Source organism: Thunnus albacares, chromosome 4 (genome assembly GCF_914725855.1).
Source record: "Thunnus albacares chromosome 4, fThuAlb1.1, whole genome shotgun sequence".
NCBI classification, from domain to species: Eukaryota; Metazoa; Chordata; class Actinopteri; order Scombriformes; family Scombridae; genus Thunnus; species Thunnus albacares.
In genome coordinates, this window is record NC_058109.1 from 19,348,256 (window position 1) to 19,361,722 (window position 13,467).

Sequence of the window (13,467 nt, forward strand, 5' to 3'; positions counted from 1 at the left end):
CATCCTCACAACATGTTTTGATCATTTTTCTTTTCTCTTTTTTAAAAAAAATGCCTATAAAAAAAAGAAAAAGAAAAGTTACATCTATTGTGTTATGGCTCAAATTTTTGACCTGGTAGTAATTATGGGTTGTTTATGCAGAAAAATACAAAGTAAATGTTGCCAAACCACCATGAATAACAAAAACCATAACAAAACAAAAATAATAGTAATAAAATTATACAAAAGTTGTATAATAATATTGTGTAATAATACTAAAATGATGTTTCATGCTAAGAAAGTGTATTGAGTTGAATTTAATCTCACCACCTCTCTCTCTCTCTCTCTCTCTCTCTCTCTCTCTCTGTCTCTCTCTCTCTCTCTCTCTCACACACACACACACACACATTTGGCCACTAAAGGTATAAACCATTTTCTAACACAGCAGGAGGGTTAAACACATTTGGGTTTAGTCAAATTATGAGGAACTATAGCATGTTGTGTAGCATCTCCTATTTCCACAGATTTGAGCCTCCACGTGCAATGCCGCCTTAATCCGCAGAGCGGAAGTAAAGAGTCGTGTTGTGGCTGTTAATGATCAACCACGTCAACGGTCTAAATGAAACCACTGCATAGCTCATCCATTTATATCTGGATCTCAGTCAAAGTGTGGGAAACACGCAAAAACACAGCACCTCTAAGGAGTAGACTGCCCTGCCCAATCGTCTCCCCGGCAAGCGGAGGACCGAGAGCGGTACTGTGAGCTTTTCTCCCCCCTGCTGTCGTCACAGCAGCCTTTTATAAACACATTGTGCCTTTTTTTTGCCCGCCGCCGCTAGCTGGACCACCGACTCTTGAAGCGTACGCTGCCCATGACTAACCTTCTCAGGATATACAGCTGTTATTAACATAACAAAGATGGCTACGGAAAACTTTGAGATGAACAGGGATGCTGACCGAAACGGGGAGACTGAGGTAAGCCGGCACTATCTTTAACTTACTGGTACCAGTCACAAAGGACGGACACGGGCACATAGCTTCATGTTCAGTTATGTTAAGACTTCATATCCCGGTCAGGCTCAGTGAAGGGCGAGTTATCCCGGTCCGAGCAGTGAGATACTTGTCGTTAACACAGGAAACAGACTCGGGGTTTCATCCCTCTCCTCCCGGCATCCTTTTGCTGTTAAACGTTACCGAACAAAATCGAAACAAATGTCATTGCGAGTAGCTTTTGAACTGTTTTAGCTAATGTGATAAGTTAGCGGCAGCAGCAGCTGATTAGCCCGTTTCATTGGCTCATTTAACCGCTTTACTTATTCCCAAAGTAACTGTTGAGCGAGGAGTCCGTCTACTGTTATTGGCAGAGGGTCGGTTTACACATAATGACAGAGGATACGGACCATGTGGGTGCGGTGAATAGTCATTGCTCTGTAAAGGCATCTCAGGTGGATCAGCTCAGCCATGTGACCCGAATCAGGGATCTGGATTTTCACATTCAAGAATGCAAATATCAGCTTTAAATCGCCACTCCTTAACTCTATCTGCTGGGTTATTATACATATATGTAGCATGCATAGTACAAGTGTGCGTATGTAATTATGTATCGATCAATCAAACTTTATTTAAATCGCGCCTTTCAAACAAATCAAATGCCATTCAAAGTGCTTTACAAGCGATTGATAAAACATAGGATGTTAAAAATGGATTTAGAGACTAATGCACATTAAAATAACTAAAAAAGTTAATTGAATAAGACAACAATAAAAGATGGGTAGTTACACTACACACTACACAAGATGAATAGATTATAATAAAACAGTAAAATGTTACTAAAATAGAATAAAAGAATATAAATATTAATGGTGATAATAAATAAAAGAATTATATAATCATTAAAACCATAAAATTATAAAACACTACATAAAAGCCAGACTAAACAGATGGGTTTAGTTTATATAAATATCTACAGATCCTCGGGAAGGCTGTTTCAGCTGTTCAGAGGCTGAAAACAGCCTTACTAAATGTCTTTGTTCTGCTTTGTGGAACAGCTAAAATGTACTGTGTATATATACAGTATGTCATCCAAACTAGTGGTCAAACTAGCCACAGAGACACACTGTGCTTCACAGCATGAGAATACAGCGACCAGTTCCTCAGCAATGTTAGTCAGTGATTTGAAGGGTCTTTGATAAGATCTTTATTGCACTTGGTAGTTCCTCTTATTCAAACTGACAAATCTCTTCATAATGCACTTTCAATGAACAAAATCCACAGCCCTCCTTTTGTGCAAAAATGTTTGAAAAAGTTTATTTGAAGACAATATGAAGCTTCAGCCGTCCAAATTACTCAAATCAAGTTCATATCTTTCAAAGTTAGTCTTTTTAGTGCCTCTTTTGGTTTCCTTCCACTGCAGCTAAACAGGAAAACACTGTTGAGACACAAACAGGGAATTTTCTTTTTTTAATAAAAACACTGTAACTGTGGAAGATATCACATTATTTGACTAACTCAGACTGCTGATGTCTCATATATGATTCAAATAAACTTTCAAATACATTTATTCTCAAAACGAGAACTGTAGATTTTGTCCCTCATCACTTACATTGTCAGCCTATTTAGAGGGAATCTTCTTAACGTCGGTGTGAACAGGTGGAATGATAACAACGAGTAAAACCTGTTTCAATGTTCATTTGGGCACCTGACTGTTGTTTTAAGACAGACTTAATAAATGTTATTACATTTCTTAAAGGATATTAAATGATATTATTACAAGTTATCACAACTTTTTCTTTCTCTGTTTCATATGATTTTACTGTAAATCAAATATCTTTGGGAGTTTGTTGGTTGGACAGAACAAACTGTGAAGATTTCATCTTTGGATGATGGAAGATGGAAGTGTTACTAATCAAATTATATTTTATACACATTATCATCAATTTATTATGCTCATACAGTAGGAATTTATTGCTCACTGTCAGACAAAAACTTGTTGAATGATGTAACGATCATGATAGACGCTGCACATGTGAACCCAACCCGAGTTCTCCAAAAAGTCGAGGAAAAAACTCCCAGTACACAAGGGGAAGACAAAAAAAACCTTAGAAAGGAACAAAACAAAAGAATTAGAGAAAGATTAAACTTTTGAAGAAATGAGAGTGGATACAGCTGTCCCATCTGCTGGTCTACCACTTGAACATCTTGTTCCTCTGTGGCCTGGCAGATTTTCAGGGTTGGAGAAAGTGGCACGCAGAGTTGAACCTCAGTGAATGATGTTGTCTAACTGGGCACACAAGGGTAGCATTGTTGGACAGCTAGCTTAAATTCCACTCCAGCACTGCGCTTAACTCATAAGCAGACACACATAGGTTTCGGCAGTGGCCACGGTTTCCTGTGATGTAATGTTTAGACGTGTTTAAATGAGGTGTTTAGCACCTCCTGATTTCACCTGTGAAACAAACAAGAGAAGTGGTTGCAATTCTACGTAATGGAAGGAGATCTATTTCTGTCTAACACATCTTCTTGGGTAATCAGTCTATTTCAGTAGTTCTGCAAAAATCTTCCATACACCAAATTCTCCAAAACACTGCATACAGTATTTATTTCATGTTTTGTTTTATTTATCAAGAAAATAATACTGAATATCATATCTATGAGCATATGGGGCCGCACAGTGTTGTACTTATATGCTTTCACATGTAGTCGATTGTGTGTTTGTGCTATTAATAGTGTGGTCAAGTGTCCACTCACTTATTTGGGTGGAGTCCGGTTTGCCATTCTTATGTTTCAGATAAGATTTCTTTCTATCTTCAGATAAGATAGAAAGAAAGAATATGTATTCCTGTTTGAGTTCAGCTGCTGAACACTTTCACTTCTTTCAATACTCTGGACAGAAAACCAAAAACATCCTGATTGCACAATTCTGGGTTTTATTTTTGTCATCACAATGAGCAGTTTTGTCCCAATTCTACGCACCAAACTCACTGCAGAGCTTCATAATGTTGGGTTCAACTGCTCTGAAACTCAAAACATCTGAACCCAAAAGATGATTAAAACATTGACTGAAACAGACACTGCAGATAGATCAATTAACAATGGATAGTGAGCACTTAACACACAATGTCAGTCAAATATCATACTTGTTATCACTACAGTAATGTTTATTTGAAAGTAAGTTATATACTAGTTATGATTTTTTTGGACTGTTAGCTTTTATGGGAAAAAAATCAGTTTGTGGTGTGGGGGGGGATTTCAGAGTTTGCAAAAAAAAGTCCACGTATGGAGCTATGGGTTTCCTGCGAACGTGACAACATACTTTTCTCAGAAGCAGAGCACATTTTTATTTTCAGCATTGTGGTGAAAGTGTTTTGTTTTCTATCATTGCAATCATCTATCTGATGATAAATGCTTCAAGTGTATTTAGTTAGATAAGTGCTGCTGAGTTCTCAAATAGAATACGTGGATTTAAAGATACCTGAAAGATTTCTTCACAAAGTCATAAACTAATATGTGACATCTATGATCATAGAGGCATTAACAGTAATGTCAGAGAAAAAACATCCACCACCTGAAAGTGATAATGGGTTTGTGGTATAAATGGTATCACATCGCCAGCCACCACTTATATGTCATACTGTGTCATACTGATGTGATGGTTTTGTTTTTCAGGTCCCGCTGCGGGGTACTGGGAGGAGGAATGAGAGACCTCTGAACATGAACCATTACGCCAATAAGAAGAGCGCAGCAGAGAGCATGCTGGATGTGGCTCTACTGATGGCTAATGCCTCACAGCTGAAAACGGTGCTGGAGCAAGGATCAAACTTCTATGTGGCCCTCGTAACTCTCATTAGCATCTCCCTCATCCTACAAATCATAGTGGGAGTTATGCTCATTTTTATAGGTAAGAGTGGAGTTAATGTCCTGGTTTTCTGTTTTGCAAACCTTTTTTTAAAAAAATCTTTTTAGGAAAGTGAAGTCAGTTTTATTTATATAGTCTAAAATCAACACACAAATTTGCCTCAAAGGGCTTTAAAATCCGCACAGCATATCGTCACCTTCCTAAAATAATGGCCTAAGTCATTTTTTGACAAAAATGATTTTTTTTGTCTAATTCATCTCCTCATGATGCTAGCCACATCCTCAGTTGAACAGATCATGCGATTCTACTCCTGTAGTATAATAGCCTATGTCAAGAGTGTGACTTAATCATCATATTGTGTGGTTATTTAGTCTTTTTATTCAGTCTTTTTAGTCAGCATTTTAGTCAGCAAAATAACTATGTCCATGAAGCTAGCTTTTAGCAAAGAGTGGAAAGAATTTGTGGCTGTTGCAAGTGATTACAAGGCTTTCTGTTAACTCTTTTCTGCCTTTTAAACAATATTTCATCTACAGTTCTTGTCTCATTTTTTCCACATTACATGATCTGATTAAGAAAGATTTGAATACTGTATTGTAATCTAACAGCTAGAAATTATGTGTATAACTAAAAAATTACAAAGGATCCTCTTTACTTTTGTGTTTTTATTTAATGAAAATCTCACTTGAACATAATATTAGTAATCATAACATCATTTGACCAGTATTATAGTTAGGGCTGTAGTCTTCTGGTCGACTGGTTGATTAGTTGGTCGATATGCTCTCGTCCGACTAAATTCTCATTGGTCGAATAATCTCCGTGTTATTTTCATAAGGAGAAAAGTGCTACATCAATAGCTTTCCAGGAATAATCCATTATTTCCTGCGGCGGGAGGGACAGACTAACAAATTCCCTGTGAAAATGGGGGTGTATTCAAAACACCCCCGTTGTTTTCAAAACTTTGAAATCGCCCAACCTAATGGAGACTGCTGGGTCTAACTGTACTCAACGTTTACTGAACGTTTACTGAATCTGTGTTTCTCACAACAAGAACCCCCGCCAGGCCAAAAAAAATATTTTTTAATAATTGATATCCGAATGAATACCCATTCATTCAGAAATCGACAGCGTTTGGGAGTCTCTGTGCAGCGCTGTTCCAGTATGTGAGTCAACCTCTGTCGTTGCCTGGGAAACCACTGGTGGCGTGGCTCCGTTAAGGAGTATGTTTGCGTAGGGAGTGGGAAAGAGCGAGAAGCAGAGAAGTGACGGTGGATGCGAGCGGAGCAGAGGAAAAGGCCAGTAGTAAGTTGTCAATACAGTACAGTCAGTTAATAAATGCTAAACAGTCACGTCTGTTGTTTCCCCAAATGCTGGAAAGGTAAAGGGGGTTAGCGCCAAAGTTAGCAACAATGGGTTAGCCTAACCTGAAGACAAAAAACAGAGAAAAACAGAACAGAGAAATGTGTGGCTGCACTCTGTCCCGTTACCCCCCTCCCGCGCACGCAACTAATCGATTAGTTGAATTGATAAGTTGATTATGTACGATTTTAGTCGACCAAGATTTTCTTTGGTTGACTACAGCCGTAATTATAGTATGCCTGTTGTGCAGTGTCTATAGGCAGCTTGTGCACTCTTAAGGGTGCATGCACACCATCATGATTATTTTTGTGTTTTCTGAGAAACCTGAAAAAATGACTTAGGTCGTTATTTTAGGAAGGTGACAATATGATAGCCTCTATTCTTAGACCCACAGTTTAGCCAGTAAGCCACCGCCCAGTCTTAAAAAGCTAAACCCCAAACATAATATAAAACTCAACATAACCCAAACATATTCAATACACTATTTACAATAATAAAAAACTGAGAAAAGATGACGATTCGCACATTTCAGAAGCAGGAAACAGTGACAATTCAGCATTTTTCATTTAAAAAATGGTTTGAGAATGATTTATCAATTTTCACTTTTTTTTGTTGCTAATCAACTAATCGTTTCAAACATGATTAATGTTGACAAAAGCAGTTCTGCAAACTGCCAACATTTATGCACAAATTTTATCTAGAGATTATCATTGTTTTACTGCAACTACACTTTTTTTTTTTTACACATTGAAACATGAATTTGTTTGTTCACAGGTTTACACTGAGTGATATACAACTATAGGCTTTTTTTTAGTTTACCTTATTTCTGAAGCTAAACTAAAAAGCACAAAATCTTTGTGACCTTACTTGACCCCATGAATCTGGAAGCAAACTATTCAAAATTGACTCAATAGAGATTTCTCATGAATAAAGTAATGACCTTACTTGACCCCATGAATCTGGAAGCAAACTATTCAAAATTGACTCAATACAGATTTCTCATGAATAAAGTATTGGATTGATAAATTGGAAGAACTGAGCCTCTCGATACAAAGTTTGTCGTCCCGTAGAGTTGTGTGCTCCTTGCTCCCTAGCCCTTGTTATCTTATCCTACCAGAGACGACTGTTGTGATAAAGAGCTGAGAGCCACAGCAGGGAGAAATGCCTGTCGGTCACCTCTGCTGTCAGCTTTTTCTAATTTAAGCTCCCTTTACCACTTGGAATTAATATTTAGCATAGCAGTTTCACCAGTACTGACATGGAAAGTTAAAAAAAAAAAGCAGAACTGCCCCTCTTCTAAGAAGTAGGTCCTCACATGTTCTCTTGTCAGAGCATTTGGGTGTGTTATGTCCTCATGAAAGAGCAAGCTAATTGTTGACCTAAGGGCAATTCTGTCAGATGTTGTAAATTTATATCATGTGTTCATTAATTATTGCTTCACTGCTCATCCCACTGGAAACTCTGTATTGCCCCCATGTGGGAAGTGACGGTCATTTCTACGAACTAAGAAAAACTCAGTTACTGTATGTCTTCATGATTCATCTCTGTCTTTCCAGTTAAGTGGAACTTGAATGACGAAAGCATGCACTACAAGTTGAACATCTTGGAAAACATTGCCACAGCCTTCGTCTTTATCATAGTCGTGGTCAATGTCTTCATCACAGCCTTCGGTGTCCAGCAGCCCCCCCAGAGTGCTTGACCCTCCTTCTTCACGATGCTCACTGATCAACGCAGTCAAGACGGACCTCCATTACAGTTTTTGCACACATGGACCAGATATTCATTCACTAAACTAAGTGGCTCGAAAAACATGCTTTTGTTCTGTAATTCGACCTGCCAGGCTGGAGGAGACCAAACACACACTGAGGATCGAGTGACATTGTCTGCTGTGTAAGAAGCGGATAGATGAACCTAATCCGGTCCTTTGATGTGTGTTCGTTAGAGGGCTTCCTTTCTCTAACCATGGCTACAGACAACTTATTTGTGGTCAGTTTTTATTTCATATGGCAGTTACCTCCTATCATGCTCAGGTTACTGATGCAAATAAATGACGGCCTTTACTTATAAAATAAACATATCAGGACAAATACTGTATGTCAGTCAACATTATTGTGAAATGTGTCCTGAGGAAAAACAAATTCTGTTTGTATCTCTCAGCTTAAGCCAAATGTATTCCTACATACTGTTTAGAAAAAAGACTCACCCAGCTTAACCCCAAAACAGAATTTGTTTGTACTCAACGAGGTCTGCAGAAGCTTTTCTCTACTTGCATGTTGCAGCTAATGATTTACAAAGAATGCCACAATCATGGGTGCATCAGGAGCATTCTTTACATCATTACATGACATAATAGCTTTATTACTGGAGCATATTATTGGTGTTTACAGTGTTTTAAAGCTCTGCCGATTGATGAAGTGGACCTAAAACTTATTTTTAATGTGCTATGCAGTCTAGTATGTGTTTAAATTGATTTATATGTACATATTAGTTACTGCCTGTGTCTGTTCACTGAAATACATCTTGTGTACTGTGGTTAATTTTAAAGCTTTTTTATGTCATTTTTATAAGGACAAAAAATGTTTTCAGCTTTTACTATATGATCTTGTATTACACACTGTGACTGTTGTTTATAAACAACAAAGGTGATACGATGTGTTTATTGTCTTGCTTATTGTTATAATGCATATTTCTTTATTGACCAAAGATAAAATGTCCTGATTATACAAATGATGGCACTTCAACATTTAAGGCATTTTTTACACAAGTACACAAAACATAACCAACTGTCAGGCACAGGACCTCAATGAGTGTATCAACAGACAACCATCAGAAATCAAATATCAAGCTTTTCATTTAGAATAATATAGAAAATTAACAGAGTACAAACAATAACAACAAAGCCATGCAAGCTGCAAAAATGTGTTTCCATACCAATTCAACAAAGCACCAGAAGCTAAGTTATACATTTTAATCAAACTGCTTACAAACAGCCTGAGAAAAACCATGTTAATGTTATAAACCTGTTTCATTTTCGGGGTAAATTCATTTACCACCTGACTTTTTATTTAAAATAGGGCTATCAGAAAAAAAAAGGCTTGTCAACATATAGTTGGCAAAAAGGCACAGTAAGAACATAAAAATATCCACAAAACATAGGATACAAAACCTATCAATTAGGGGGGAAGGAGTTTGTGAATATTTACATGTAACGTTACGTTTTTTTTTTAGAACTGAATTGACTACTTGTGTGAGATAGAAAGTTAAAACTATTCAGAAATCCTCTGTGTTTTCAGCGGTAGGTTAAAGGTTACAGACTAACAGGAAATATAAAAGTTTTCATCCTGCCTGGCCAAACGGAAACAAAGGCACCGGGGAGTATTCAGCCAAGCTTCCGGTATTTAAGGACACGATGAAGACAAGAGTCAATAGTTTAGTAAAGAGCAGGACAACGTTTAGAAAAAGGTCATAGATATATGAAAAAATTTGGTTAGAGATGCCACGAAGTAGGTGGCAATGCCTTAACCGTATATGTGTTGCAGGCCACAAGGGCCAATTCCATCCTTGTCAAGGGGAGTGCTAACCTTCTCTCCTTTCATACAACACAACTATTACTACCTACAACGTCACGTTATATAGACGGAATAATGTGAGTCAGTTTCACTTAGGGTGCAATTTTCACTTATATAAATAATACATCTACAAAACACGACTACTGAATGTGTACTCTAAGAAAAACGTTGATTCGCGGTTGAGCTTCATTGTTACGATGATAAGTTCGACTTTTGTATTGTTTTGGTCGTATCGCTACCCATGATGCACCGCGCTGGTAGAGCGGGATATCATTGGTTGGGACATACATGTGATTCCGAAGCTCACTATGAACTCGCCTAAAGCATAAATATACAGCCACAGCTTAATTTGATTCGTGGTTTTTCAAACGACTGAGCTATTTTATGTGGAAATATGAGCCGCTTAATTTCTGGAAGCTCTTATGAAGCCAACACAAGCCAGATGTTGTTTGATGATGTAGCTCTTCTTTACACCACAAGATGGCGGCCATGTTCCACTATGAGATCAGCCTCATGGAGAGCAACTGCAGGACAGTAATATATTGTTTCTTCCTGAATTCGGGGTGTATGTAGAAATGCTTACGCTCGTTTTAGTGTGCTTGACATCAATGGTAACGAAACAGAAAATGAAACATACTTCTTCATTACTCAAACAAATGTGCATAGTTCAGCACACTGAACAGAAATAGTGTTTTCTGAACCCAAATAAAAAGTTGGAAACTAAATCTGTCTATCTGTAATCTGTCTTGATAACAAAGAGGAAGCAAGCACATACAGTCTATGTGTTTGCTTTGTGCAATTATGGGACATTATTATATGGCTGCAAAATATACTGATTAACTAGCTATTATCCTTTTGTGGTGATGTAAAACAGCTAAACCTATATAGTTAAGAGTGTACCTCCAAGTGTTAATATTGACTGTTAATATTAAAATTCCCAATTTTGTCACTAATGCTATCAATGTTTTTCTTGTTTAACTAGTTTGTAAAAGCTGCTCTACACCACATTTGAAGTCTGTAGCGAGAACAACTTGTTTAATCTGTTTGTTTTTTTAATTCTACTGTGTTCATCCCTTGAGTTTAGTCATCCCTTTAACCCAAATTAAATAGGTATCAACATAAGAGGAAATACGACACAAAGTGCCAAATGTAGCTCCAAATATGCCCCATCTTTCTCGTTTTTAGATCACACAAAAAATAATATATACAACTGTGTACAAAATTAGTATTGAACCCCTGAAAAGATATAGTGTGCTGTGCTTTGGTACAAATAGTATTCATTGGAGAAGTTTTGCTGAAGCGCCTGGTGTGAGGGAGTCACGCCTTACTTCATGAGACTTTCTTCAGTGTACCATATAAGCACCTCTTGAGCTTTTTTTTTCAAACCCAGACCAGCCATCCCGAGGGCCCGGCTGCCTCCCGTCAGTTTAGCTTCTACAGAACAGAAAGAGCTTCTTAGTAACACTGAATCAGCAGCATAAAGTGGACTTATGTTTTCAATAACACGCATGTGTGACAGTTGATATAAAGTGACCACTTTCTCATTCAAGTGAATGATACTGAAGATACTGCACATAAGTACCCAATAATACTGACAATATCTGACTGTCACAATCGCATGTCATGTAAGGTTAAAAAACTACTTCTTACCACTGTAGTAATAGAGTAAAGCCATTCCAACTGCAACGCTGAAACAGCCCAGAAAGAAGAGGGGACCTGGAAAGAATCATCCACTGATTTCATTCTTAAAAGCCAAACTGTTTCATTTTTTTCTTGGCAAACATTTAAGAACACCTCACTATAACCAAATTTATTGACACTGCAAACGTCTTTCACAGTAACATCTTACCTCTTTCGTTCATAACATATCTCTGTTTGCAGACACGTGGATATGCGAGTGGATCTAAGGAATCTGGAGGCAAGACAGATGGCTTTTAGGGTGTGTAGAACATACTAGAATACAACTAAATATGTGTAATCAATTCTATAATATCCAAATAATGAATAAATATCTCACTGGGATAACACATGATCTAGGTTTTTGGGGACTAACCTCTGAGGCGGAGTCGTGTGGGTAAGCTGTAGTATACCTCCTCTACATGCAAGTGAAGAGCCCTGTAAAATTCCTTGCATGCCTCTTCTCCTTTCCCCCGCAGGTGTGCCAGGAGCTCACCCACTCGAACACTAGTGGGCACGTCCAAGTTTCTGAACTGGAAAACAATAACAGCAACTGTAATATAATAATTTAGATCCCAGAAAGGAAAATCTCTTTCCTGGGGTGCTTGCTGACACAGAAGCTTGTATGAAGATACTCTCGATGGTTTGCCAAAATCAGAATGAATTAATTATTTTAGGAATGATTTCATTTATTCATATTAGAGTGTTGTTTCTTCATGTTTTCATACAACTGTATAATTCCTACAGATATAATTTCCTTACTAGTGTTTGAAGCCTAACCTGTGTGAGTGATGGGATGTAACTAAGTACATTTACTTAAATGCTGTTCTTCAGTATAAATGTAAGGTACTTTACTGCATATTATACTACTGATATAATGCTTGAATATTGTGCTACTTTTAATTTTACAATTCAGAGGGAGCTATTGTACATCTTCCATCATTACATTTATCTGACAGTTATTGTGTACTTTTCATGATTGAGATTTTACATAGAAAACACACAAATGATGCTGCTTAGAGGTGAATACGGATGTAAATACGGTAATGTTACTCCAACAAGGCAATTCTGCTGCACGAAGAGCAGCTTTTGTTTTGAAACATAAAACATTTTGCAGACACAATTTTAATGCAGAACTGTTACTAGTATTGGGAGTATTTTTACATTGTGGAATAACTTTTACATGTGATATTACACTGTGTGACTGTGTGTATGAGGACGTACCTTGGTGGCCTCCTTGTCTGACAGTATTTGCGGGTAGATTCTGTTGAGCTGCAGGATGAGTTTATCCACCAGCTCTGTGTCCAGTCTCCGCTCAGCTTTGAGGAAGGCGCTGTCCTCTATCAGCTGCTCAAGAAAACTGTCTGTTCAGAGACAAGTTTCAAACAAAAACGACTAAGTACGTGTTCATCCTCAGCACACTGTTTGATAATGGCTAGCTTTTACATACCCATACAGGCTACTAAACGGACATTTGACATGATCTCCTGTTTTTCGTTGAAACTGTGGCAGGAGAGGAGTATGAGGACATGGAAGTTTGGGAATATTGCGTGGAAATTAACACTTTTTGGGCATTTAACGTTTGGTTAAACTTAGGTTGACAGCAAACTGAAAAGTAAGGGTCACTCTCCTGTCAAACATCGTTAAGAAACTTTTGGGAAACCTCAAAAGGACTTGCAATGGGGCGTGACGTTTTCGTTGGTAAATCATTAGTGTTTTGGTTTGAACTTAATGGTTAAAATATTAAAGAGAAGGCTAACTACAGGGTTAAATAAGCGTTATTTGTAGTTAAAGAAAGACACGAACCTCCCATTGTGGACTCCCTTCTGCTGCCCTTTGTTTGGACCCTCCCACTGACGTCACCTCGCACAGGGCGTGGTTACGTAACGTCACGTCAACGTCTTCCAAAAAGACAAAAATGTTTATTTTCCACCGGAAATGGAAGTTAATGTGGCAGAGCTTTACTCTTATAATTACTCTTTGTCGACTAAATTCATTTCAATAAAACTGGAACTTTTAGTTTGGTTTAAG

General features: G+C 37.7%; 2 protein-coding genes and 1 non-coding gene across 4 annotated transcripts; 1 reads left to right on the forward strand and 2 right to left on the reverse strand.

Moving 5' to 3' along the window:
* Positions 1 to 563: 563 nt before the first annotated feature.
* Positions 564 to 8,836, forward strand: ninj1 (ninjurin 1). Its single transcript, XM_044347878.1, has 3 exons — positions 564 to 954; positions 4,645 to 4,876; positions 7,747 to 8,836. Exons 1-3 carry the CDS (start codon positions 898 to 900, stop codon positions 7,887 to 7,889), a joined length of 432 nt encoding a protein of 143 aa, XP_044203813.1. The 5' UTR covers positions 564 to 897; the 3' UTR covers positions 7,890 to 8,836.
* An 829-nt stretch (positions 8,837 to 9,665) lies between these two features.
* On the reverse strand, positions 9,666 to 9,793 carry LOC122981567. Its single transcript, XR_006403280.1, has one exon. It is a non-coding gene; the product is annotated as a U6atac minor spliceosomal RNA (small nuclear RNA).
* card19 (caspase recruitment domain family, member 19) lies at positions 9,667 to 13,321 on the reverse strand. Of its 2 annotated transcripts, none has more exons than XM_044347877.1 (6): positions 13,243 to 13,321; positions 12,661 to 12,800; positions 11,813 to 11,969; positions 11,609 to 11,671; positions 11,410 to 11,475; positions 9,667 to 11,193 (listed from the first exon to the last, which is right to left on the reverse strand). In XM_044347877.1, exons 1-6 carry the CDS (start codon positions 13,247 to 13,249, stop codon positions 11,084 to 11,086), a joined length of 543 nt encoding a protein of 180 aa, XP_044203812.1. In that variant the 5' UTR covers positions 13,250 to 13,321; the 3' UTR covers positions 9,667 to 11,083. The 2 variants fall into 2 exon arrangements, with proteins under 2 accessions (XP_044203812.1, XP_044203811.1); XM_044347876.1 differs by lacking the exon at positions 13,243 to 13,321 and adding an exon at positions 12,887 to 13,191.
* Between the last annotated feature and the right edge of the window lie 146 nt (positions 13,322 to 13,467).